This window comes from Siniperca chuatsi, linkage group LG4 (genome assembly GCF_020085105.1).
Source record: "Siniperca chuatsi isolate FFG_IHB_CAS linkage group LG4, ASM2008510v1, whole genome shotgun sequence".
NCBI lineage: Eukaryota > Metazoa > Chordata > Actinopteri > Centrarchiformes > Sinipercidae > Siniperca > Siniperca chuatsi.
Genome location: NC_058045.1, coordinates 10682400 through 10709263, shown reverse-complemented (window position 1 = coordinate 10709263; position 26864 = coordinate 10682400). Strand labels below are relative to the sequence as shown.

The following is a 26864-nucleotide window of genomic DNA, read 5'->3' as shown; positions in this document are numbered from 1 at the left end:
ACAGCTACAAATAAAAATAGAACTATTGTGCATATACACGTAGGTGAAAAAGGGTATAATTATAAATATATATAAAAAGCAACAATGACCAACAACATACAATGTCTGTATACAAGTCAAGTGTTTCTGTAACTTGTAAACAATGGCTTGGCTTGTCTCTTGCTAATTTAGCAGCTTTGAATGTGTGTTATACATTAAAAGACTGGAGATAATATAATTACTTTGCCATTTTAATGCATCTGGCGTTGTTTTTCTTCATTTCACAGGCTTGTTATGGCAGCTGAGAAATAACATATAACTGATTTATGGCTTCTTTTGTATCCATTATAATAACAAGTAGACAAATGTCTTATTTTTTGGTCTTTTGACTCTGGAAGCACTACATCCATCCATCCAGCATAACATTAATATTAGCTTCTCACTCGTGTTTAATGTTAGAACAGGCCTTTCTGACAAAGGTAGCCTAAACAAGATCCTTTTGTCTGCTCCTTACATAGGCCCAATATGTAAAGGAAAACTACAGGTTGTAATGTTACAGCTGTTTGCATGTTTCCTTTCTTCCTTTGTTTAATGTAGGCTCTCATTACCACGTGGTGGTAACAGATTGTTTGAACTGGAGAGAAAAGCCATTCGAAGCTAATTAAGCAGCCATTCCAGGCTCTATTCACAGGCAGAGGACCGAGGAGCACAGGCATTTGTCAGCGCTTGACCCCGCGTGGTATTGATTGACAACGCTGCTCCGTGAATGACAGGCTCGACGCTGCTGGGCCAATGGGAAGCCGGCGAGTAAGTGCACCGCGCTGCCATTGGACGAGAGGCCTTAAAGCTGCAGAGGAGTCCCACGTGGGGCTGAGTTGAACCTTCAAAACAAGGCGGAGAGGCTGCGCTCAGACATGGCTGATGTTCAAATCAGACAAAGGCAATCATCTCGTCTCTCCCCGCAGTGCAACTATTACACAAATGCTGATAGGTGGGCGCGCGGGTGTGTTGTGCAAGAATCACGAGATATTTAAGGCTAAAAATGTATGTCAAGTCGGCCCCAGTAGCCTCAATGTGTTGGATATCGTCGATCGATTGGTCATTATTGTGTCCTTCATAGTGTATGTGTGTTGGTGGGGGAGTTTAACCCGCACATTTTGGCCGTTACTTTGGATATTTCACAGTAACATCGCTTCACGTTTTATAACCATGTTTTACAAACAAGCTCTAACCCCCCCCCCCCCCTTTTCCTTGTATGGAGATGAAAATTAAAGAATGCTTGTTGCACCGCACACCTCCCTCCCTCGCTCCCTCCCCGTCCCGCCTGTGGTGGTCTTACTCAAAAATTCATCAACTTTATTTGGGCTGCAAAAAAAAAAAAAAGTAAACATCCTAATGAAGCGCGGATTTGGAATTTGCGCTGTCTCTGTCAAATTTGGATATCAACGGCGGCACATCAATGTCTGCTGTTGTTGTTGTAGCTACACGGTGGGACGGACGGATGATGCCTTGTGGATCCGCGGGATGATGTCATATATCGTTGCACCCCACGTGGGGGCCGTCGCTCTCCGATAGGCAGATGTGGCCGTATTCGTTCCGAGTAATCCGATTGGACAGATAGGCGCTTTCACGGCAGTTCAGCCCTGCTGCCTGTGTGTGGCAACCGGGGTAAGCTGGACAACTGGGGGAAATGCGAGATTGTGGAGAGTACCATGTTACGCTTTTAAAGAATCTCCAGCCTCTTCGAGTCGGAAGACAGATTTTTGGAAGCAGTATTTATTTTTCTTTTTTTCTTTTTGGGATTAACCAGCCACAAAAGGCGCACATTCCTCGGAGGTTCGAGGCTGAGAATAAAGTAGTTTAATCGAGCTCGACCGCACCAAATTTCCTCCCAACTGCTCCCCCAGTCTGACTGGGTGCGCTCCGGAGAGAGAGAGAGAGAGAGAGGATGCTTGTAGAGATCTGCGTCCACCACGCTGACATTAGGAGGGATTAAACGCGTGAATTATACCCTGCTCTGTTTTTGATTCAGGAACAAAAGTCGGACGGACGGTTAGGACGCACGCACGGGTATGTATTTACCGGAGCTGTTGATTGCTTTTTTAGTTGTTTTATTTATTTATTTTTTGGGCGTGCGCTCAACAGCGCACCGTTTCCATCGCGTTCCGCGGAGTCAAACTGTAGGTGGAAGCCAGCTGCTGTCGGCTGTGGCCTGCCCGTAGACGTCCTACAGCGGGGTTTTGGTCATTTGGCGAACATCAGTCAAGATTAGAGCCACAAACAAACGAATGCGATGCGAGCATTTTGGCTAAATGTTACGACGAAAAAGTGGCCTCTTTATTTGGTCTATGTTGTGTTTGCAACGCATCAGTTTTAAATTGTAAATAGAGATTTTTTTATCTTTTTTTTGTTTTTTGTTGCATATCGAGTGTATCGCTGACCACTGACCGAATAAGGTCATCAAGAAGACAGGACTAGTGCTGCTTTTTGACATGGCTCCAACTGCCTGCAATCATTGAAACTAGTTCGGTGTTCTGACTACTTATTGGCGAACAGCGTGAAGTGTATTGTGTTGTGTGTGTTTTTTTTTTTTTTGGGGGGGGGGGGTTCCCAGTCTATAGATTGAACAGCGTCATTTTTCAACACAGGATTTTCACGACCTCCCCTACCCCCCACCCCTGTCTGCTGAGATCGGTGTGGCTGTGAGCACATTTCAACCATTTTGCCAAAGGACCTGTACACTGGAGAGATAAACAAAGGATACATTTCAAGATGTATCCACAAGGCCGACATCCGGTAAGAAGCGCTTCCTCTATACTTGCATTTATCTGACAACACTGATGTTGACATGTTTCCTGACTGTGCTGATTCCCTCTGAAATCTGCCCTACAAAGCGTTTTCACCCTTTAATGCAGCTCATCAGATTTCTATATGGTTATACTACAATGTATTTATGCTACAGCATAATATGCGCTTAGTGGTAAATGGATGCAGATGGTTTGCATGCCCAGAGATATATATTCACATATGACTGCTGAATATGAGGACAGGTGGTGGTTTTAATTCATTTTTTAAATTAGATTTCATTTTCAGTATGAGAGCCCATTCATGCTGTGTTATTAGCTTCTGGAGGTGTGAAGCAGACCCACCTCATTGGTGTGGTAATGTCTTACTTACTGCAGAGGTGATATTATCTTGAAAGTAGTCTAAAGTGAGAACTATTCAGCAGCGTGGGACACAATACAGAAAATGATGAATAAAACTTTTTTTACTGTGACTGGACTAATGTGATCTTTACAACCTTTCAGGCTCCACATCAGCCCGGCCAGCCTGGCTTCAAATTCACCGTAGCAGAGTCCTGTGACAGGATTAAAGACGAATTTCAATTCCTGCAAGCCCAGTATCACAGGTAATGATTACATAGTATATCATCGAAGTATGACAGCATTTACTCTTTTGAATAGTAAAGGTTAAGGCTAATATTTTGTTGTAGACTATTGCAGGAACGAAAAAAGACACTGCTGTCAATTGGTTAAGTGTGAGTGAGTTAATGTAGTGATAGATGTGCCTGATATTGACACCGTGTCGTCTGTTTTAGTCTTAAGGTGGAGTATGACAAACTGGCCAATGAGAAGACGGAGATGCAGCGCCACTATGTCATGGTAAGATTATGTTACAATAGGGAGCAATTATGGTTCCAAATTGCAAGGCTTGTTGAAGATCTAGTTGGGGTGGAGTGAGACAGGCTATTGTGATCACCTGCATGGTGGTTAGGGCGGGTTGAGTGTCAGGTACAGGCCTGTGAAAGCCCCCAGGGGGTTTTGATGTAGCTGGTTGTTACGGAGGAGCTCTTCCTGACAGGCAGGCGGCACTGGGCTGAGGCTCCATTATAGCGCGCCCCTGATCTCCAAGGGTCGACTGCAGCGTTGCCCTCTGTGTGTGCTGATCTGATTATTCTCCTAGGAGACTCCACGCTCAGACATATGCATGGCCATAAATTAGGTGTGAGCTGATGGTGGAGGGCCAGAGCAGTGTGTGGGGAAAATGCACCACGGCAAACAAAATGGAGGACATGGAACATGCTGCAGTTTATTGTGCACTAAGTCGACCTTAGTACCTGTGTAAACCTAAATTATTAGCTTCTATTTTAGCAGCCTTTTAGAAGAACATAGGTGTGCTTATGATGCAAGAATTTAGCTCAGACATGACGCAATCAGAAGGTTCTTCTGTGTGGCAGTGTGCTCTGTTGTCCCAGGTAAACACGCCCAGGATGACTTAAACCAATACATGCAAGCTTAAGTTAAACATTCTTTTCACAGGAAAACAACATGTCAGCCTGACAGGGAGGAGGTTAGGTAAACATGTTGGGAAGTATCCCACAGCCAGCACTGGGTGTCAGGTTACGCTACGGCTGTGGGGCTCTGATCTCAGACAGAATGGCTCTCTTGTTTGAGAGTAATTTTCGAAGAAGCTAATGGACTGAATAATGCATTGGCCTCATCAAATAGACGCTGACTGGAAAGCCATTTCTGCCCTGGCTGCCACTTGTGGGCTCCATGGATTACATTTCAGCCAGATAGACTGACCTGGCTCGAAATATCAAGAGTGTTGAGCAATCACGTTACGCTAAGTAAATAGACATCCTGGAGATCTGAGGGCTTAAGATGGTGATCAATAAATCTAACCCTTTCTTCTCTGTGCCCAACAACAAAATATCGATTTATTGAATATTCGCTGTCAGCTGCTTAAAGAGCTCCTTTTTTATCTGATCTTAGTTTATCACATTTGCTCCACAGAAGCTAGATTGTATTTGGGTTTCAATCATAATGTTTTAAAACCATTTGATGATGTAATTAGTGTAGTGATCAATTAAAATATTGATTTGTGTCTATATACAGTATGTTAATTACATTGAAATCATCATTATAAAATAAAAACAAAAGCTACATCAATAAGAAAGCAAGTGTGTGTGTGTGTGTGTGTGTGTGTATATATATATATATATATATATATATATATATATATATATATATATATAAAATTAGTAAATGTTAGCACAGTTTGATTGTAAATGGGACTTTTTTGACTTCATTATTCACGATTAAATCTTTGCTTTCATTGCAGTATTACGAGATGTCCTACGGGCTCAACATAGAGATGCACAAACAGGTAGGTACCATCATGTTCCTCATATTTTTCAGCTCGGTGGTTTTCCACAGTGTCAGGGGATGTGAGACCCAGGCGGAGCCTCTCATGGGCTGTGAACTGAGCATCGGTAACAGGCTGTAAACAGACGGATCTACTGCACACAAACAAGGCAATACAATTGCAAACTTGTACTGCCACTTGTACAATTGCTGTGAGCCCTTTTTTTAAAAATTTGCCAGTGGTGTAAAGCCTGGATTTGTCTCAGCCTTTTGATAAGATTAAAAGTAGACTTTGGCAGGCTCGGCCTTTGACTTAATGATTAAAGGGAAAGGATTGCTGATGGGTCAGTATTTCTCTTTTAAGATGAACAGTAATTACAAGAGGGGGGCAAAAGTCCTTTAGTCACTTATTGTGCCCTTATCTTTATCAAAAGATCCTATCTTGTATTGCTCCACAGATCAATCACACTGATGCTTTGAAGAGATAAAGATTGTATGAATCAGTAACTGAGAGATTCCCATGCATGCTGCTCTTAAACCAATGAGGCTGTCCTCTCTCCTGCCACAGCCTAGCTTGGTTAATGACAGCGTTGGAGGCATGGCAGATTGGTGTGGTAGGGTGATCCATCAGTGTCTGGGCCGTGTGTCACACTGCCACATGTCTGTCAGGGCTTGGGCCGCTCTGATAGCTTCTGTCAGGCACTTATCGCCAACCAGAGGAAAGAGGAGGGGGATGGGAGCCGGAGACAAGTCGGAGAATAGAGCTGGGGGAGGGGCAACAGCCCAGCTCTGTGTAAACAGGTTAATCGAGTGATCCATTTTAGCTCCTGACTTTTATCAGGAACCTCAACAGAGCTGATGGAAGCACTTGAATAATTCATCAGTGGGGCCCTAACCTGCTGAACGGCGTGTTTGTGAGCAAACAGTGTGGGCCCCGTCCATGCAGCTCCCCGAGCTTACAGCTCAGGCAGGGGAGGAGGAGGAGATGGGGAGTGGTTAACAGGCAGGGTTGGGATGGATTATTGGATGCACATAGGCATATTATTTTCCTGCCAGGAGATTTATTCCATAGTGAGGAAATCCATTCCTCTAACTGTGCCTTTTTCATTACTGTGCAGGGACATAATTCAGATTTCAGAACGCACACACCAGCGCATCTCAGATGGACTGATGTGGCAGTGTTATCTGATCCCTCTCTATCAGCCGTGACAGTTTGTGGATGCGAACAGCTAATTTCTGCTGCGTTATGTCAGCCAGTAATTACCATCATCTGGTGCTTGTTTCCAAGAGCTGCACGGGATTTGGGGCATGGGTGTTAGCCAAATCTGATTGAGCCTCACTGTTACCTGTATTCGTAACACAGAAATGAGACCCATGGCTGCGGGAATCATTTGCTAAGTAGCAAACTATCTGCCATACTCGGGGCCAAAACAAACTTGGTCAGCCAGCGGACATTCTGCAGTGTTCATACATAAGAGGCGTGCAGTGAAAAGCCTTCAATGCTCTCATATCCCCAATCTGTCATGTGGGACTGGAGTGTAATAATTACAGGGTGTGAACTGTTGGGTGTCATGTCCACTTATATAAGAAAGTTATTGTATTTTAAGATATGGTACAATGAAGAGGTTTTTATGGTTTTATGCTGTTTTTGTTAGAATAACTTTATTGATTTAAGATCAGTCATCCTTTTTTTCCCCAAGAAAATCAGCTGACTGCCAGCTGTGGCTGACAAGGTTAATCATAGTAATGACTCATGCATTCATTTAGGCAGGCTTTTGGCCTTACACGGATCAATACAGATAACTTCAAATGCCAATTACTTGCTTCACATTAACAAAGGCTCTGAGGCTTTGTGCAACATCTCAGTTTAGTGGAAACATGCATAATTTTCTGGCCTACATGAGCCGCCAGTGAAGTACTAGTCTAATTTTCTTCCTACTAGAAAAATCAGGAAATGGGTGATGCTGTCATCTTGGACAAATTGGAGACCCTCTAAATCTGACTAGTCAAGTATTGTTTATAGATGGATCATGTGACCGGAGCCATCAGTGGTTTTCCCTCTGTATTTAATACTCATCAGTGTCTCGACTCCATTTTCCCACTGCTGATAGCAACAGGCGAAAACCTTTCTGCACACCATTGACAAGCCAGCCTGAGAGTGCTCTTAAAGTGGTGCTACACAGGTCCGAGTACCTGTAATTGTGTAGTAGCAGTGCAAAGCTGGCCTCTCAAGGGCCAAGCTGTCATCTACTTAAAGTGACAACAGCCCCATTTTTATCTGCCAGCAGAACAAGAAAAATCCTCCCTGCACTGCACTGTATCTATTTTGACAGCAGTGGCAAGCTGAGTTGATGCCTTTTCCATGTATTTGCATGTTGTGCTGTGAGAGTGTTGAGGCTGCCAGTTGTTTAGGGCACAGTGGATCAGCCACCTCCTGACCTCTCCCAGCCAGCTGTCACCATGACACTAAGCTACAGAGGAATGGACTGTGCGCTCAAGGCCTTTTCACAAATCCTGTCAAATGTTCGACTGCTATTGACATGGCTTATCTCAACAAACATGGATTATACAGGCTCTGTAGCTTTTCAACAATTTCTGAGAGCGTTCTTGAGCTCTTGCTAGAGCACTTACTACATTGCATTTATACTAATGCCCATAAAGCCTTTATCTCACCTTTTCATTGCTTTATTGGTTGTAGGTCACATTTATTGTGTGTCAGAGAAGACTGGAGTTCAGTGTCTTGTCTGCAGACAGTAATCAAGTTATAATCAGTGTTATCCTATGGACTATTGTTCTTTCTGTAACACATGCTACCATATATTTGTTTCACACTATTGCCTCTGATCCCAGGCTTTACTTTGTTTCATCTGATATTTCATCTTCAGCTTGTTGTTTGTCCTGCTGACTTGCCCGGCTAAGTGGCTATCCATGTTGCAGCTTGGGTCAGCAGGTCTCGTTCTGTTGGACATTACTCTCCAATCTCTCTGGCTCTGCTCAGAGGTAATACGTCTGGCTGCCAAAACTGCCTGGCATTTCTGCCATGTGTAATAAATAAGCTGGCGGTCTGCAAAGTACATTGTGTGTGCTGCTCCAAATGAAAAATCGGAGAAAATCCCTGTGATGTGTTTGTGTTCCGCAGTGGCCTTGGGTTGAACTGCAGCTCATAAATTCCATAGATGATGTAGCTTTGGCACTGTTATTTTTCTACTCCCAGTGCAGAGCTTGAACCTGAGAGTCTCGTCTCCCATCTCCGAAAGAAGAAGGAGGCAGAACAAGCTGGCTGTGCAGTGTTTTTTTACAGGGGAGGGGCATGTATCACACCTCCTCCCATTGCTCTTTTTATCCACCATTCATTTGCTACGTTCATGTGATCGACAGGCTGAAAATTCAGTTTAATGACCTGCCTCCAAGCACGTAATATGATTTTAAAGCCTGTTACGGTCAAGCAGAGGTTCCATTTGCATAATGATCCCAGCAAGATAGGGCTGCAGCCGTTGCCATGGCAGTTGGTAGACAAGCAGAAGAATGGAGGCAGGGCTCTGTGGATAGTTGGGAGGGTGGTGGACTGGGCAACTGATTGCAGTGAGAAATGGCCCAGGCTTCAGTCTCGGAAAGGCAGAGCTCCAGCACACTGCACTCTTAATGTTTACAGGCTGGTAGTTATCTTCTAATGGTATTGATCATAGATTTGAGGTGCGTTACCCTCGAGGTCATTATGGTTTGTAATCTTTGCTCAAACTGCAGTTATAACCCTTAATGCAAATTGCCTATGCTGTCACATGTAAGTAAACAGTGCAGTCTGGTTAGAGGGCATCACTTCCTGGGGTGTGGTTGTGTGGTTTAACTCCGAGGTTAACTGCAGGACAGCACAGTTGCAGATGAGGGGAAGGAGGGCAGAGTGAGAAAGGATCCTCTCAACACAGCAGCACTCTGCCTGCTCATATCCGTTTAGCATGGAGTGCACTCTGAGCACAGCTGTGCTCCATCCCCCTGGGCTCTCCTAATGTTTTAAATATTTCAAATGTCAATATCACGCTGTTTAGAGGATGTTGAGTCAAGCAGTTCTGATTGCCGCAGTAATTGACTTAATCGGTGTAAACATTAAAGGCGGGGTTATATGAAGTCACTGTCTGTTTCATACTTTACCATCTCATTTTGCTCCTCTTTTGTTTTTCAGACGGAGATTGCCAAACGACTCAATGCAATTTTAGCTCAAATTATGCCTTTCCTGTCACAAGAGGTGAGTTTTGAATGTGGTTCTCAAACAGTATCACAGTTTAGTATTAAAATAAAGGCGCTTATTGTTGCCTGTATTTTAAAGATACTACTTCAAAAAATGTTCAGGTTAAGCAATTTTGAGTAATTGTAATTTTAAAATTGCAGCAGCACAATGAAAGTTAAGTGTGTGTGAAATTCACAGATAAGTGAGTGTGGGTGTGTGATAGATGTTGGCATGCCAAAATCATCTTTTGTAAATGTCTTCCCACAGCACCAACAGCAGGTAGCTCAGGCAGTGGAGCGGGCTAAGCAGGTGACTATGACTGAGCTGAATGCTATCATCGGGGTACGTGGACTTCCCAATCTGCCTCTCACCGTGTGTATACCCCCTTTTTATTCCTTTATTTGACCTGCACATAAGATGATCACTAGCTGTAAATAGTTTCCATGTCTTCTTCATGCAAGTAGTCTGAACTGTTAAGTAAATAGAGTGTGATACACCACCTGCTAAAGTTGTCGTGCAGATTTGCCTCTTTTTTTGAATCAAATGTGTTGATATATTTTTTTCCAATTTAGCACTGTATTCTTCACCAATATATTCACAATGTATATACACAACAAGTGTAGCTCTCAGGAGCTGGTCTGTTGCTCCAGCTTTGGTCTCACTGGCATCTTCACTGTGTTGTTGTGTGTTTATAAACGTGAGCCTGAGAGCTCTTGAGATCCCCTTCGCAGCATGTATTGCTTTAATTGGCTAAGGTTTTAACGAGGAGCCTCATCCCTCACTGCTGACCTGGATAGCTGTGGGAATTAAAAGGCTGAGGGTGAGCAGAACACAGCCAGTGCTGCAAGCTAGCTTGCTCACCACAGCACTGAGCAGTAATGTATGGTGTTCTTCACACCTTCAAAACACCATCTGCTCCTCACTGATCAGCCAAACTCACCCTGCCCAACTAAAACAGAAGTGATTGGTGTCACCCTCGATACAAAGATCGGGCTATCAGTGATCTTATTACTACAGTTGAATCTTGCAGAGTCTTTAGCATGCATAAGAGGCCCAAAAGGCTGACTTGATGACTGGAGGCACATATTGGAATTCAGTTAATGCCCCTTTGGTGACCTTTTTGTTCCAGGATAATTGGTCTGAGAGGAGGTGTCTTAGTAGGTGATGGAGAGGTGTTTGTTTTTTTATCTTTTGGACTGAAGCAGATGCTTTATTACACTTTCATCAAAGCAGAGCAGCTGCAAGCAGCAATTGTTCCTAAGAAAAGCAGATTTTATTTGTAGCTCCTTATTGTGTATGTGATTTTTATTTGGAACAATATAATACTGGAATATTTCTGTATTTTTGAATTTGTAGCTGTGATCCTTTTCACTGTGGCTCTCCGTTGGTCTTTGGCTATAATTTTAAAATTAATAGCATTAAATATTTGCATTTGCTAAAATATTGGACAAGCCCACTCATGATTTTAGTATATGGTCCTATTTGGCACACAGCCTATTTTATGAAACAGTGAGGCTAACACTTAAGTCACGCCGGTTGCTCATGTCAGAGGAGGTGGAAATATAGCTACTGTATGTTTTACGAATACCTTTCCATTAGTTATTCATTGAGGAGAAGCTCTGTAGACATGCCAAAATTCCTCATGCATATTGTAAAGCAAGGCGGGGTGAAAGAGCATGCCAGGCAGACAGGTAGCATCCAGGAGCCAGCTGCATGCCTTATTGATGGGGCTGAGAGGCCATTAATAGGATGCAACTAGGGCAGCTGCTTGCGTTGAGGTGAACCTGACAGGTGGTTCCTGTTTGATTAGAAAATACATAAAATATTGAACTCAGCCAAGGAGTAGTTCATATAAACCCACCTTTCTCCACTCGGATAAAACCACACAATGGCTTTGTATTAAAATGGTGTTAAAGTAAAAGAGATTTCCTTTGTCTGTGACACCATCATTTGCAGTATATAATAATGGAGAGAGGACATCTAGAGCAGCTGTAGCCCTGACTGTTTTCTGTCCTCCTTTTCAGCAGCAGCAAGCTGCCTACCCTGCTCTCATGGTTAGTGGCATCTACAAATATCTGAATGTGCTTTTCTGTTGTTAATGCACTTGGTGTGTGCACATATCTGGGCTTGAAGGGCTTGTGCATGTTGCATGGCACTTTCTCTGTCCAAGTGCTATGCGTTTCACTATAGTTAGTGTTGTCAGTACACTAGAGACTACTACATTTGCTCAGTTTTGCCTGTGTGTGTTTTTTTTTTCTGTAGCTACACTCAGTCTTAGAAAAAAGGGGCAAAGAGTAGGTCTTTATCTTGGAATATTAAATTAGAGGAAATAAGCCAGACTCCTTTCTTTATTTATTATTGTCTTCATTTATGGTCCTCTAATGAGGGCTCTTGCTGATCAACCATGCATATTACCCATCAGTGCCTCATTAAACACAATGAGCAAGGATTGCTCTCCCCTGCCAATGAACTGGCTCCTTAATTTCCCTCATGGACACAATATTCTCTCTCTCTCTCTCTCTCTCTCTCTCTCTCTCTCTCTCTCTCTCTCTCTCTCTCTCTCTCTCTCTCTCTCTCTCTCTCTCTCTCTCTCTCTCTCTCTCTCTCTCTCTCTCTCTCTCTCTCTCTCTCTCTCTCTCTCTCTCTCTCTCTCTCTCTCTCTCTCTCTCTCTCTCTCTCTCTCTCTCTCTCTCTCTCTCTCTCTCTCTCTCTCTCTCTCTCTCTCTCTCTCTCTCTCTCTCTCTCTCTCTCTCTCTCTCTCTCTCTCTCTCTCTCTCTCTCTCTCTCTCTCTCTCTCTCTCTCTCTCTCTCTCTCTCTCTCTCTCTCTCTCTCTCTCTCTCTCTCTCTCTCTCTCTCTCTCTCTCTCTCTCTCTCTCTCTCTCTCTCTCTCTCTCTCTCTCTCTGTGTGTGTGTGTCCTGGGTACATTTTGTAATTGGATTGACATCTGCCCTATGGAGCAAAGGACAAGGTTACAAATTAAAAACATCACTATTTTCCAATCTGGTCTTCTCTACCTTCAGGGCAGATACAGCAGAGGGCAATAAGCAATTAAAAAGACCCTCCAGATATGATTTTTAAGGACATATTTTAGTAGTAAGTGCCCTTTTGTAAGACATGTGACTGAATATCTGTGTTAAAAAGAGATGAGTAAGGTTGGGTTTTTTTTTAAAGATTATATTTTCAGCATATCTGCGTTACATGATAGTCATAGTAGAGAGAGACAGGAAAGGCAGGGGATAGAGAGGGAATGGCATGCAGCAAAGGGCCCGGGCTGAATTTGAACCCGGGCCGCTGCATTAAGGACTCAGCCTTGATACATGGTACGCACTCTACCAGGTGAGCTACCAGTGCGTCCAGTTAATGTATTTTTAACTATGTGTTAGGCAGGTCCACCACATTGTTCTATGTGTTGTACCACCTCCCCCGTCATTACAAAGTGCCTAATATTCCTGAAATGGCCATAAATGGTCACTGATTGAAGTCTGTCTTGTAAAAGAGAGGAGGTGCATGCTCTAACAGCAGCTGAATTATTCAGCTGGCTTGTAGACGGGTAATAAATTGCTGATGTTTTTATTGGTGTCTCAGCTAAGTATTATTTAACCTTGGTTTAAACTGCTTACTTCCATGCTGAGTGCCTTTTAACTCCCATCCATTTCCCTGTGCCTTTCAAATATTGATGGTGAATATTGGAGGGTTGACTGAGTGCCAGCATGGGACCCCTGGTCCTGGCTCCCGGAGCAGCCTTGCAGACACACACAAACACACACTCAAATACTCAGAGAGGGAAGGAGTGCCAGCTTCTGGCACTTAGTGTTCCCTCAGTCTCTTAAAGTTTGGGTGTGCAAATGATTCATGTTCCGTTAATCCAGGAACGTGAATATGAGAGGAGGAAATAGATGCCAGTTGTGTTTTTAAGTGTTTAAAAAGCAGGTAGTTGTTTAGCCCACAGGCTGACAGATTCCTACACAGCTTCATGTTCCTTAAGAGGATTGCTCAGCTCACTGATGGCATAGGAGTGCTGTGGTGCTGCAGTATGAAATTAGCTACTTTATCTGATGTGAAATGATTTCCTCAGCATTAAACGGTGGTTTAATCAAACTTTGCTTTGCGGTTTGTTGTTAACGTAGAATGAAAAATATTTCCACTATTTTATTTTCAACTCATCATGCACTACTAACGCTGTGTGATTGAGTGTTTTCGAGCCCTGCTTCTCATGCATTAGACGTGTTGAGCAGTTGATCGTTAGTCAAAACATCTACTCTCCTCAGCACAGATCTAGGGCTTATGCCACCCTGGTCTGGTATGAAAACACTGGGGGTGTAGGGGGATTGCTCTCTGATCCTGACAGTAATAGATGTGTGAATGTGCTAATATCATCTGGGGTTTAACTGATCAGCCTCATGTTTAGTGTGTGGTTTCTCCTTACCTATTCTCTCCGACCCACTTGGTGTCTGTCTGTCTATCTCCCTGTCTACTTACAGCAGCAGCAGCTCCAGGCACAGCACCTCTCCCATGCTGCTCACGGGCCTCCGGTCCAGCTGCCTCCTCACCCCTCAGGCCTGCAGCCGCCTGGCATCCCCCCTGTAACAGGCTCCGGATCAGGCCTGCTCGCACTAGGTGCCCTGGGCAGCCAAGCCCACCTCCCAGTGAAGGATGAGAAGAACCACCATGATCTCGAACACAGAGGTGAGGAGTTAAGCACAGGCATGTTGCTCTCCAATTGGGCATTAGCTGCTTAAATAGTTTATTTAGAAGAATTGAAAAGTATATTAATTTTAACATTATTGCATAGATGTTAAACAGGGAAAACTCAATTTAGTGCGGAGTGCTTCTCACTCTCTAGAGCAGAATCGTAGGGCCCTTAGGTGAGGAGCACATCCTGTCTGTTCACATTCTGTCTGGGTAATGAGCTGGTACATTCCCAGCCCATGAATGCATAAGCTATTCAATAGCTCCAACACACGGTGATAAGAGGGGCCTTGTGCCCTGCAGTTGATTCTCACACATTCAGCCAGAAGCATCTGTTATGATATGCTAACTGACTTGTTTTTCTCTTTGCTCCACTTGGTTTCATCATCACCTCGGCTGGCATTGTGATGTATGCGATACAGAGAACACGGTGAGTGTCCAAACCCACAGCTATTTTTGTTGCAGGGCTTGTTGGTTTCATAATTCATCAGATTTTCATCTCCACTGCAAATGTCAAGTAAAAATTCCTGCTAACAGCATGCTACTGCTGATTTCATGCACCGTTGTAATCTGTTTTCACTAAAATGATTAATTGGAAATGAGGTTTGGAATATAAATCCTGTGCGTTTTAATCCAGAAGGGAAATGACTGGTATCATGCTGGAGAGATTAGAAACCTTGTAATTTCATCACAATTAAAGAAAGACTTGGACTTCCCCTTCTTAAAGGATTTATTTGATCCCTTCTACTGTTTCCCTTGTTTACCAGCTCACTCTTTCTCATCCTTGGCATGTGATGAATATTTATGAACACAAATGGAGAAATGTTTTGTTTTCTTTTTCCCCACCCCGTCTGGCTGGACCTGCTAAAGCGTTTTATTTGAATGGCTGCGATCTCTGATGGCTTGTGATGGGCCTGTGAGATTGTGTTTCTGCAGGCTGGGCCAACTGAATGGGTGCAGTCATGTCTGAAGAAATGGAACTCCTGGGGCGATTAGCAGGCCTGTTTTGTTTCTCTGCTCTTGTCCCAGGTCATCTGATAGCAGAGTGGTGACTTTGGTTAATGAGTCACGCTAAGCATCTCTTTAAAGGTCAGCCATTATGCAGACAGTGGCCCTTTGCCCAGACTGCTAGTCCATCGGCCATTGTTCACTCCTCTGGGCTGCCACTGACTTAGTCCATGTTGTTGCTTTGGTCTTCAGAGGAAGGGACAGAGGGAATCAGGAGAACTTGGCAGTTTACAGGCAAATGGCAAACTCCTGTGAAAGCCGCTGGAGACCTGCCTAGTTCCTCCCATTCTGTTGGTGTTTGGAGTGAGCTGTCCCAGCTTGTGTGGGCAGGCAGGCTTCATGAAGAAGCACCAGTCAGTCCCACGCTGCCGTGCCCACTGGCAGGATATAGATTCTTTCTTTATCAGAGCTCAAAGCCTGAGCTGACGTGGTGCCCAAGCGCGCTGCAGCAATCAATGCCCACAACATACAGTTTCTCTCTCTTGCTCTCTCTCTCTCTCTGTATCTCTCCTCCCCTCACTCTCTCGCGCTTAGCCTGACTGACTCCAGAGAAAAGGCCCTCTGTTCAGCCACAACACACTGCTCATGTCCCTGTGAGGCTGTTTGTTGTCCAGTTATGAGGGGGAGGGAGCCCAGCTCAGAAAACAAGCTCTCCTCCTTTCAGTTCAGATAACGGCCCATTCTGTTGTTTGGCCGGGGACAGGCTTGTGTGTGAGATTGGGCTTGGCTGGTGTCAGGGTACTGCTTGGAGCTGGCCTACAGCTGCATTTTAAGAGTCTGCGGCATCCATATTTGTGTGAATGAGGCATTTTTAGTGTTTGGATTGGCACAGCATGTTCTCTGTGAATTTGTAACTGATGAATGACTCACTGCTCTCTTTTACGTTGGAAGATGAAATGGTAATAAAGTATGTTTGGTTTTCTCTTTGCAGAATAACTCAGTATCCCCATCAGAAAGCTTACGCACAGCCAGTGAAAAGCACCGGAGCTCCTCTGACTACAGTTTGGACTCTAAGAAACGCAAAGTGGAGGAGAAGGACAGCATGAGCAGATATGTAAGTCAATAAAGGAATTGTTGGACATTTGGGGAAATACACTTATTCACTTCCTTGCTGAGAGTAAGATAAGAAGCTCAATACCACACTCATGTCTGTCCACTAAATATGAAGCTACAGCCAGGAGTTGGTTAGCATAGCTTAGCACTAATACTAGAAACTGGGGGCAACAGCTAGCCTGGCTCTGTCCGAAGGTAAAAAAAAACAGCACCTCTAAAGCTCGCTATTTAACATGTTATGTCTCGTTTGTTTAATACCAAAGTGAAAAAACAACACATTGTGGTTTTTATTGGGACAATTTTTGGCCGGAAACAAGGACTTCCTGGAGTCTCCGCTGGTTGCCTGGCAACCTCATCATGACGACAAGACTCCAGGAAGTTGCTGCTCCTTGCTCCAGGCTCAATTCTCAGGAAGAAGGCAAATAAGCATATTTCCCAAAATGTCAATGTACTCCTCCGGTCCTCCTGTGGTCAGTGACATATTTCAAAGGTTTCACTGAAAAAAAGATTTGTTAAGGTGACTAATTTGCCAATTATTTTCACAGGACAGTGATGGAGAGAAAAGTGATGACCTGGTGGTAGATGTGTCTAATGAGGTGAGCAGTGCAGCTTGTACTTGTAAATGGCATATAGACATGTACTGAGATGAAGCCATTACATAAACGTCAAAATCTATTGCTGTGATCATCCAGGACCCTGCCACTCCACGGGCAAGCCCAGCCCACTCACCACCTGAAAATGGCATTGATAAGCCTCGCCCTCCAAAGAAGGACACACCCAACAGCCCTGCATCAGTGGCATCCTCTGGAAGCACCCCATCCTCCAAGGCCAAGGAGCTCAGTCATGTAATACACCAAGAGTTACGAACAAACTAGGACAGAAAGGGTTTAAATGAGAATTGCAGAGAGAGCGAAGGGATATGTGCAAATAAATCTAGGACGTTTTCTGCAGTGGATTAGGAATGGCTGTCAGTGCTTTAAGTGCATGACTAAACGTCAGGGATAATATTGTCCCACATCAGGATCAGTCAGGTCTTCTCTGTTAATAGCTCAATGTATTTAACTATTCCAGGATTTTCCCTCTGCCTCACTAAAAGATTAAAGCCAAAGCAGTAAGGGGATAAAAACGGCCCCATCTCCATTGTGGCCATAATAGGTTTTAGAATAAATAGCAGTTTATAGCTCTGCAGGACTATGAGGGTTGTCAGAATTAGATTGGATTAAGTTCAGTTTGCTCTCAAATTGTCAGTCTGCACAGTGCCTGGTTTCCGGGATTGTGAATGTGCTTGCTCTCTCGTTCCCTCGACAGAATGACAAATCCTCTACGCCTGGCCTCAAGTCCAATACCCCCACCCCTCGCAACGATGCCCCCACCCCTGGCACAAGCTCCACTCCCGGGCTCAGACCCATCCTGGGCAAGCCACCAGGCATGGAGGCTCTTGGTTGGTACCACTCTCTTTCCTCTCTAGCAACTGAGATAATCTTTTTCCATCCTCTCCCAGTGTACTGTTATGTCACATACCGATATCCTTCTCCTGTCTTTGTCCATAGCAGCCCCAGCTTTGCGTACCCCTCTGTCCATCGCAGGCTCCTACCCTACCCCCTTTGCTATGATGGGCCATCATGAAATGAATGGAGGCCTGACTAGTCCTGGTGTGTATGCTGGTCTGCACATCTCCCCTCAGATGAGCGCTGCAGCAGCTGCAGCCTATGGACGCTCCCCCATGGTAACACCCTCTCCTGTCCTTTTATGTAGCTGTATTTGGGTTCACCTAAAAGCACTGCACCTAAAAGGATAGTTTGACATTTTACAGTAACAGATCAGTTATTCCATCCTGTCATTTTTCAGGGGTTTGATCCTCACACCCACATGAGAGCTCCAGGCCTTCCAGCCAGCCTCACATCCATTTCTGGTGGCAAACCGTAAGTGTCTCACCAAATGTGTTATAGTCATGCATTTTTAAAATCAGCACTGATATTAAACACTAACACATCTGTCTTTTCCATCAGGGCTTACTCCTTCCACGTCAGTGCAGATGGTCAGATGCAACCCGTGCCCTTCCCGCCCGACGCCTTGATCGGTCCCGGTATTCCGCGCCACGCACGTCAGATCAACACACTGAGCCACGGCGAGGTGGTGTGCGCTGTTACTATTAGCAACCCCACACGTCATGTCTACACTGGTGGCAAAGGCTGTGTCAAAATCTGGGACATCAGCCAACCTGGCAGCAAGAGCCCTGTGTCCCAACTGGACTGTCTGGTGAGTGAAAAGTGAATCAGCAGCGGACCTCATCAACAACTTTTTTTCACTTAATTCTTTTTGTGCAATTGTTTCGAAAGGTAATGAACAGTTTATACACAATCTCATTCCATTAACAATGGGATAATCCTTAATTAAACATGAGGACCACATCAGGTACACATCCCACTGACAGTAGTACACAAATGCAGCTGATGCTTTTACTCAGAGTTTGTGTAAAAAAGAACAAAGTACTTTTGGCAACAACTAAGGAAGAAAATGATAAACATACACGACATTTTCGGTAATTTATAGTTGGCTTGAAAAGTGAATCACCAAATTGTAAATGCAACAAACTAAAAACTTGCTAAAAATATAACTGCGTAGGTTTGAGAACACTCTTAGTTTGGTTTATTATGACAGAAGGATTTTCATCCTCTTTCCCACCGACTTGTTCCTAAAGCTCTCTCTAGTTCCACTGCCCTGAACATGTATTGATTCGCTTTGTCCTCTGTGCAACAGAACAGGGATAACTACATCCGCTCCTGTAAGCTGCTGCCTGATGGCCGCACATTGATTGTTGGAGGCGAGGCCAGCACATTGACCATCTGGGATCTGGCCTCTCAGACACCCCGCATCAAGGCTGAGCTCACCTCCTCAGCCCCGGCATGCTACGCCTTGGCCATCAGCCCCGATGCCAAAGTCTGCTTCTCCTGCTGCAGTGATGGAAACATTGCCGTTTGGGACTTACACAACCAGACTCTCGTTAGGTTGGAAGAAAACACTTATTCACACTGTGTGGGCTTTGGGCACACAACAGAATTGCTGTAGTGTGAGTCATTTTAAAAGGAGATGTCAATAAATGTTTGTATGCCTTCTGACTTTGATTGTAGGCAGTTCCAGGGTCACACAGACGGTGCTAGCTGTATTGATATATCCCATGATGGCACTAAGCTCTGGACAGGCGGTCTTGACAACACTGTTCGCTCCTGGGATCTGAGGGAGGGTCGACAGCTGCAGCAGCATGACTTTACTTCACAGGTACAACTCAGTAACTTAGAAGAGATGGATAACATCCACAGACTTACTGTGGAGGGCAGTTTTCCTTTAGCCCCAGAACTGTCAGTAATTACCGTTCTGTCCCATTTACAGATCTTCTCCTTGGGCTACTGTCCGACTGGAGAGTGGCTTGCTGTGGGTATGGAGAGCAGCAACGTGGAGGTGCTCCACCACTCAAAGCCTGACAAGTATCAGCTCCACCTGCACGAGAGCTGTGTCCTCTCCCTCAAGTTCGCCTACTGTGGTATGAACACACACACATAAAATGAGGGAGAGATAATGCTGACTGTACTTAACTGCAAAGGGGCCTTAGCCTGTCCTATTTTATTTAGTGCTAAAACTACAGAGCCCTTTTTACAGTCTGAATGCCTATTGTGTTTTCGAGGTTACAGACCTGATAACTCTTCCTTTTGTAGGTGTTTTTCCACTACTTAGTCTAAGGAGGCCTGATTGCACTGTTGTTTTCTTTGCAGGTAAATGGTTCGTAAGCACTGGGAAGGACAATCTGTTGAATGCTTGGAGGACTCCTTATGGCGCCAGCATATTCCAGGTATGCAGATCAATACACTCTGTCTGCAGCCAGTCCAAAAGTATGTACAGTTGTCTCAGAGAGGAAGGGCACAGCGACCGCTGTCTGACAGGACTCTCCTATCAGTGAAAACCGAACCTGAATTATTGACCTGACAAAGAAGTCTTTTTGAGGGGCATCAGGCCAGAACTTGATGCCATTGCAATCTAATCATGCTCGGTAGTCAGCTAATCTTCTCCACTTAACTTCAAATGTAGTTTAGAATGTTAACTGCCTCCAAGACTAAAATGTTTTTTATCTTTTCAGTCTAAGGAATCCTCATCTGTCCTGAGCTGCGACATCTCGACAGACGACAAGTATATTGTGACAGGCTCTGGTGACAAGAAGGCCACTGTATATGAAGTGATCTACTAGAACAGACTGCTTTGGATCGGAGCATGCTCATGCTCAGGAACCATAGACTCTTCCTCCATCTACCTTCCCTCACACAGACAGCATGGATGTTGCCTGCAGCCCCGGGGTGGATGGGCTGGAAGTTTGGCAGTGCCAGACTGAAATGGACGTTGGTGCTGTTGTGGCCCTGGATGCTGTGACCTTCGGCTCGGCTCTGCCCTTCCTCACTCATACAACTAACACTTGTACAGCAAGTGCAGTTCCCCAAGGCACTAAGAAGAAAATAATGTCTTGCTGTTTTTCTGTTTGTTGGATATTTCTTTTTTTATTCGTTCTTTTAAATGTGGAGATAAAGTTCCATGACACAACTAGAAGCGGCGCTTCGCTCTGGAGCTTCTCCTTGGAGGTCCTGTGAAAAGTGTACATAATGGAGTAATAAAAGGCCTTTTTATAGATTTATATTTTGGTGTCCAGTTACGCTTGTGATGGTTCTTTCTTGTTCTCCGTGATTTTCTGTCCCCTCTGGGGATGGAAATTAGATTAGGACTTTGTAAGAGGATATTCTATTTCAGTTTTTTCCCTCCTCTGCTTTTTTTTTCATGTTCGTTGTCCAGAATGACCTTTTCGGAAATCTAATTTGGATTTTTTTTTTTCCTCCCTGACAACGGCATTTCTTTTCTTCGCTGTTTGCTGTAACACAGAACACAGACATTTTGTCCCATGGATTTTAGCAGTGGAGAATTCTGGAAAGGCCCTTTTTTCAGACTGGAAGAATGAGAAAATCATGGTTTCCAGTTACTTCTACCCTTTGGCCCTGGTCAACAAAAATTCAGCATTGAAATGAAGACCTATTGCTGAACACTGGCTGCTTTCAATGACATTAAAATGGGATAACTATCGACTGGAGGACTGACGGGTTTCATGGAGAAGCAGTTGTGACTTGAGTTCATTCTGTTGACTCGACTATTATGACTCTTCATTTCTCCACTCAGCAAAGTTTAGTCATCAGTCCAAGGGTTAATTATTGCCTCTCTCGTTTAACTCTGACTGATATGAGACTTACGTGGTTACTCATAAAGATGGCGGACAAAGCCATTACCACTTTTGACATTTTGGGTATGCTCTGTTTGGTTTCTTTAGTATTTCATAATATTCAACTACAATCTTCTCATTGACAGGAATGGTCTCTTCATAACCACAAGTTAGACTGTGTAGCATACACGTTTCATCATCCCTAAGGATTGTACAGTTGGCAGTTGTTGATAAATCAATAAACTGTTTTTATATAAAAATCATCTTGACTGAATTTCTATAGTGCTGGTGCCTTGTTACTGTTACACGTTTTAAAGGAATAGTTTGACATTTTGGGAAATATGCTTATTCGCTTTCTTGCCGAGAGTTAAATGAGAAGATTTACATTAATCCCGTGGCTCATGTACGGTAAATATGAAGCTACAGCCAGCAGCCAGTTAGCTTAGCTTAGCATAGAGATTGAAAACATGCTGAAACAGCTACCCTTGCCAAAAGTAACTAAATCAGCAACTCTAAGGCTCAGTAATTTCCTAACATAACCTAGAATAAAACAACAGTGTGTCATTTTTACACTCAGCTTTTTGGATTTAACAAACATGGTATAATGTGTTAATTAGTGAGCTTTAAATGTGTTGGTGGGCAGACTTTGTTAACTTTGGACAGAGCCAGGCTAGCTGTTTCCAATCTTTATGCTATGCTAAGCTAACTGGCTGCTAGCTGTAGCTTAATATTTACTGTACATGAGCCATGGGAGTAGTGTCAATCTTCTCATCTAACTTAAAAAAAACCAATTACACTTATTTCCCAGACATGTCAAACTATGTTAAGTACTGTAAGGCTGGTTTAGATTTAGAGATGCAGATTAATATTTGCTTTTGTGCTGCAGCCAGCAGTGGGACAGGGAGTGTAAACCAGCTAAACCAGTGACTGTTGTTAACAGCACCAGTAACTGTGAGAAAAAACACTGCATGTATTGGCATGCTGAATGCCTCTTGGCTCTACTGTTCTTGTCTGAAAACCAGAAATGTGTCCTCAAAGTGTTCATTGCCCTGTGTGCTGCTAGTAAGGGCTCTCCTTTGCTCTAGTCTGCATCCACAGTACATAGAGACTTACTCACAGGCTCTTCTTGACAGTAAATGGCTGTAAATGCATCCAAATAGGAGTTGACAACTGTCTCAGGAGAACCGCAGACATAACAGGAAGACATTCTGGGTACTGTTAAGAGAGGCTGCAAGGGACCTCTGGCAATGGCTTTAACTCAGAAAACTACTGAGGTTGCATTAATATTTGAGGGATGAACTTGGTGCAGCTTTCAAAGTCATAGTGTACTATAACCAATTGTGGTCACTGTCAGCTACCCCTTTTATCTAGGGTTGTATCCATGTATGGTGGCAGCACTGAAACCGCGCAGCCGTCTCAAAGTGATACAATAAGGCAGAGTTTTTATGCAGTGCCACTTGAGAAAATATGACGCAAACACTGCTCTTGAGTTCTCTTGAGTGGTCTTTTGGTAGTTGAGTACTTTTGGGCAGGATGAGGTGAATGGCCCAGTCCTTCCACTCCAGAGCAAGGCTCTTCTAGGACTCTGTGCGTGAAGCCGTAAGCCCTTCATATGGCTGCCTCTTCAGAGATGTTGTTGTTAGATTATAAAAGCAGGGCCGGATGCTTTCAGCATGGAGCCAGCTGCCATGCTCCGCTCTCACGGGCTCATTTGTTAAAAGCTATAGTCTTTTTTTTTTTCCCACATCATTGAAGTGTGTACTTCCTGTGTGCATTTGTAGCTTAAGCTCCCTGCTCAAGTAGAATTTTCTTCCTCACTTAATCAAACAGTGGAATATATGCAGATGAAAGGTTGTACCTCTGAGGGGCCTATTGCTGGACGCTGAGGGGGTCTCACCTTCCGCTGATCTACCTCTCAATGGAGGGCTTTCAGCAAGTTCTCATGCCCATGCTGCCTTGTTCTATTAAGAGGAGGGCTAACAGTGCAGACTAAGAAACTAGAGTGGCCTAAGTGTTTTACAGCAGCTCTGAATATAAGAACATAGTCCAATTCTTTACTTCTGCTTGGATTCTTAGAGCCAAGACTCAAAGACCCAACAGAAAAACAAGGGGTGTGTGTAATGCCAGTATGTGGGCTTGCAAATGCAAACCACTGTGTGAATGGGTTTTTTTAATTTAATTTTAGTTGCCAGGCATTGATCACAGTCCACCAGAATTCTGGCTGGTTCTTTTGGCTGGCGTTCTGTTTCCACCCTCCCCCATCCATCACACAGAAAATCAGGGTTTTTTTTTTTTTTTTTTTTGTTCCAACAGCGAGGGACTGGCACCGTGCTGAAATGCAGAATAATAATCCCCTAATCACCTGAGTATTGCCAGTCCTAGGTCTTATCTGCAATGAATGTGAAAGCCCCCAGTGCCTAGTGATTACAGCATTTGATCTGGGTAATAATGTCTTCACTGTTGCCCTGCTTAGGGCCCGAAGGCAGTGCAGCTCTAATCCACAGTGCATTCTAGTGGAATCGCATTACACAAAGACCACCAGGGTTCTTCTCTCTGGGGTGTTAAAGGAGGAGGTTGCCATGGAAACAAGCTTCTCTCTCTCTGTGCATCTCTCTATCTCTCTCAGACTCACAAGCACACACACATAATACACACACTCTCTCCTGGGATAGATAAGCAAAGGACAGGTTCCATGTTTACTTTCCATGGGCCCTCCAATCCCTGAGCAGGCTGAGCCCTGATAACACGAGGCCTGTACAGCCACCGACCACCGACAGCAGATAAGCACCCCAGCAGCGCAGAGCAGTCATCACCCTCCAACCAGGATGAACAAACCTGGGAGATCCGGATTCATTTGGATTAGGCTGGATTGCTGCTGCCGCCGCTGCTGCTGCTGCTTTTGCTGCTGTGTTCAGACTACTGATGTTCACAGGACTTCCTACATGAGAACTTGATGTTGCACTTCACCATGTGGAGTCTCAGGGCTTAGTCAGAGGACACAGGCACAGTAATGGGCTGGATGCTATTTTAGATATTGAGGTCAAGGGACTGTCTGCATTGGGCAGGTTTGTGTCACGGTAGCTGGAGGGCCGTGAAGCTAGAAAAACTAAATTCTTCCTGATGTGTCCTGAGGAGGAGATGACCACACATGTTGTTTCATCATCTTCTCATGTCTGCCCTTTTTGTAACGGCCGTTTTTCACTGGAAGGCCAGAGTACTGTCGGGACATTCCTTTGTATTTGTTCTAAGTATCCACTAAAATCCAGTAATTCAATACCCAAAGTAATTAGATTTGTATGATACTAATGCCCTGAGAAGGAACCAACATGCTCTTTGATGTTAAGATCAAGACCACTACAAGTACTTCTTTATTATGTGCATTATGCTAACATGCTAATTATATTTCCACACACATTCTTTGATTAAGGCACAGCTGGAGGTGTATAAGCAACATGACTAATTACAGAGGAAATGGTGGTATTGAGCTAAAGTGTTGGGAGCTGGATTTCCCCTTGGCCCCTTCTGCTGCCTGTGCTTATATTTTTTTATATATATAAATCTGATTAACAGCCTGATCACATACTCTGAATTAAAAGGGGTATTTTCCTAAATAGTTAATATAGATTTATCTCAGTTTGTGTCAATAAATTACTGTTAGAGTTGATTCAATACATAATAAATACAGTCTAGGACCAAAGTATTACTTACTGCACACTTCCTAAACTGCATGGGGCCTTCTGTCAATTGTTCTCTCTGGGATTTTTGAACAAGATGGGATAGCCATGTTTTATCTATACCTTCAGAGAATTTAAAGTACTACAGTGATACTTAATAACACTATACTTTTGTTCAAGTAATGCAGGACATGTAGGACATATTTATGGAATACTATGTGGTGGTTCTAACTTTATGGATTAATTAATCGAAAACATGCAACCATTAGTGTTTTCTGTTTAAGCTAAACTACATATGAGCACACTTTAGCTAATACCCATTTGCAATCTAACTTTACAACTCCACATTTTGCAATGTGGCATGTATAAAGTACCAGTACTGCAACACCCTGCAGTATGTTAGTAACTGCCACTTATACACTCCCTTATATTATATATGTATATATATAGAGAGAGATTTCATGTCTAATATGACCACAGTCCTTTAGTTTAATAAGGACATACGTTATACAACTGCACGATGTTTTGTTTGAGGCCATACTGTACACTACTACTGTAAATGCAGCTACACACTCATCATAAATGTAAATACTATTGTTAAGGTTGCACATCAACAGCACAACATTATAAATCAGCAAGTCACACTGTTATCTAATAAAATAAACAAGTGCAAGGGGGGATAAAAGGTAAAATTCGTCCTATCCAGGATGTTAGTGCACCTGCTAGCTAACTCCTGCTGGTTTACTCTGAACTATGTTCTGTTAGCTTAAAACAAATAGCCTAACATTAGAGTTTCTGTTTAACATTTCAGCCAGTAAGCTATGGCTGGTAGCTGAGATTTGAGCATAATACCTAGTATGATATTTACCTGACATATATTGTAAAAAGGCTAGAGCAAATGTTCCAGCTGTGGATTAGCGGTGTCGCGCTATCCGTTAGCTAACGGCTCCTGGACGTTTTGAATCGTCGGGAAGTGGTGAATTTAATTTATAGCCTATATTCCGGCTAAACGATCACAACATATACGATAGCAACATACTGATCATACAGATGACCAGCTGAGACGTGAATTGTGCTGGAGAGGTGATCTGATACATTTCTATAGATGTTTTGATGCTGAGTTGTCACCATTGGGATCCATTGCATCCGACATGAACTCAAAAGCTAACCACAGGTGCTCCAAAGGAAAGCTAACAAATAGCCACCTTTGAAATCTTCAGTCGGTGAGTGTTTGATATCAGTTAATGTGACAACAGCTCCAGATATGTTTTAAACCAACTTTGAAGATCTGAAAATATCCAGACTCAAGTCAAATCAAGCTAACTCAGTTAGCTAACTCAGCTCGATTTGACTGGAAGAACAGGACGCTGAAGGCAAACTGGCAAACCCGCATGAAAGATTATTTTGAATTTAAAAGAGATTGTTGAGTTTGTTGTCCAGATTGATGCTTCATTGGTTGCCTTGTATCACATTACCGTCATCACATAGGCCTAGTAGATGTTGGCAGGTTTTTAAAGCAAGTGGCTCATCACATCAAGTGTATTGGTCTGTCTTTATCAAATAGCTAAATAAATCAGAGGTCTTCAGAAGATGTAGTGTATTAACAGTTCCTTTTGTGTTGAAAGATAACCTAATGTGGTTCAGCATTTTAATAGAAAAAAACTGGTTTAAACTGATTTTCACTTTAATTATAATCATGATCTCATCATGTTTGTTTTTCTGCAGCAAAAGTACACTGTCAGCTGCACTTTGCTGTATATGGGGTCCTCTCCCGGTGTTTCTGGTTATGGAAACTGAAGGAAAAAAATGGGGTCAAAACAAAAAAGAGCTGTGTATTGT

General features: G+C 43.6%; 1 protein-coding gene across 9 annotated transcripts; it reads left to right on the top strand.

Annotated features, from left to right (window-relative positions):
• The first annotated feature begins 1559 nt into the window (after nucleotides 1–1559).
• tle3a (TLE family member 3, transcriptional corepressor a) lies at nucleotides 1560–21614 on the top strand. 9 transcript variants are annotated; one of them, XM_044194577.1, is made up of 22 exons: nucleotides 1560–2049; nucleotides 2628–2775; nucleotides 3288–3388; nucleotides 3578–3641; nucleotides 5104–5148; nucleotides 9304–9366; nucleotides 9616–9720; nucleotides 11373–11402; nucleotides 13832–14036; nucleotides 14462–14469; nucleotides 15979–16101; nucleotides 16646–16696; nucleotides 16793–16945; nucleotides 17409–17541; nucleotides 17654–17826; nucleotides 17949–18022; nucleotides 18110–18359; nucleotides 18861–19108; nucleotides 19232–19379; nucleotides 19491–19641; nucleotides 19871–19947; nucleotides 20233–21614. In XM_044194577.1, exons 2-22 carry the CDS (start codon nucleotides 2752–2754, stop codon nucleotides 20338–20340), a joined length of 2334 nt encoding a protein of 777 aa, XP_044050512.1. In that variant the 5' UTR covers nucleotides 1560–2049; nucleotides 2628–2751; the 3' UTR covers nucleotides 20341–21614. The 9 variants fall into 9 exon arrangements, with proteins under 9 accessions (XP_044050512.1, XP_044050519.1, XP_044050516.1 ...); XM_044194581.1 differs by having other exon boundaries at nucleotides 1562–2049; nucleotides 9616–9690; nucleotides 11376–11402; nucleotides 17651–17826; XM_044194580.1 differs by having other exon boundaries at nucleotides 1562–2049; nucleotides 9616–9690; nucleotides 17651–17826.
• The last annotated feature ends 5250 nt before the right edge of the window (nucleotides 21615–26864 follow it).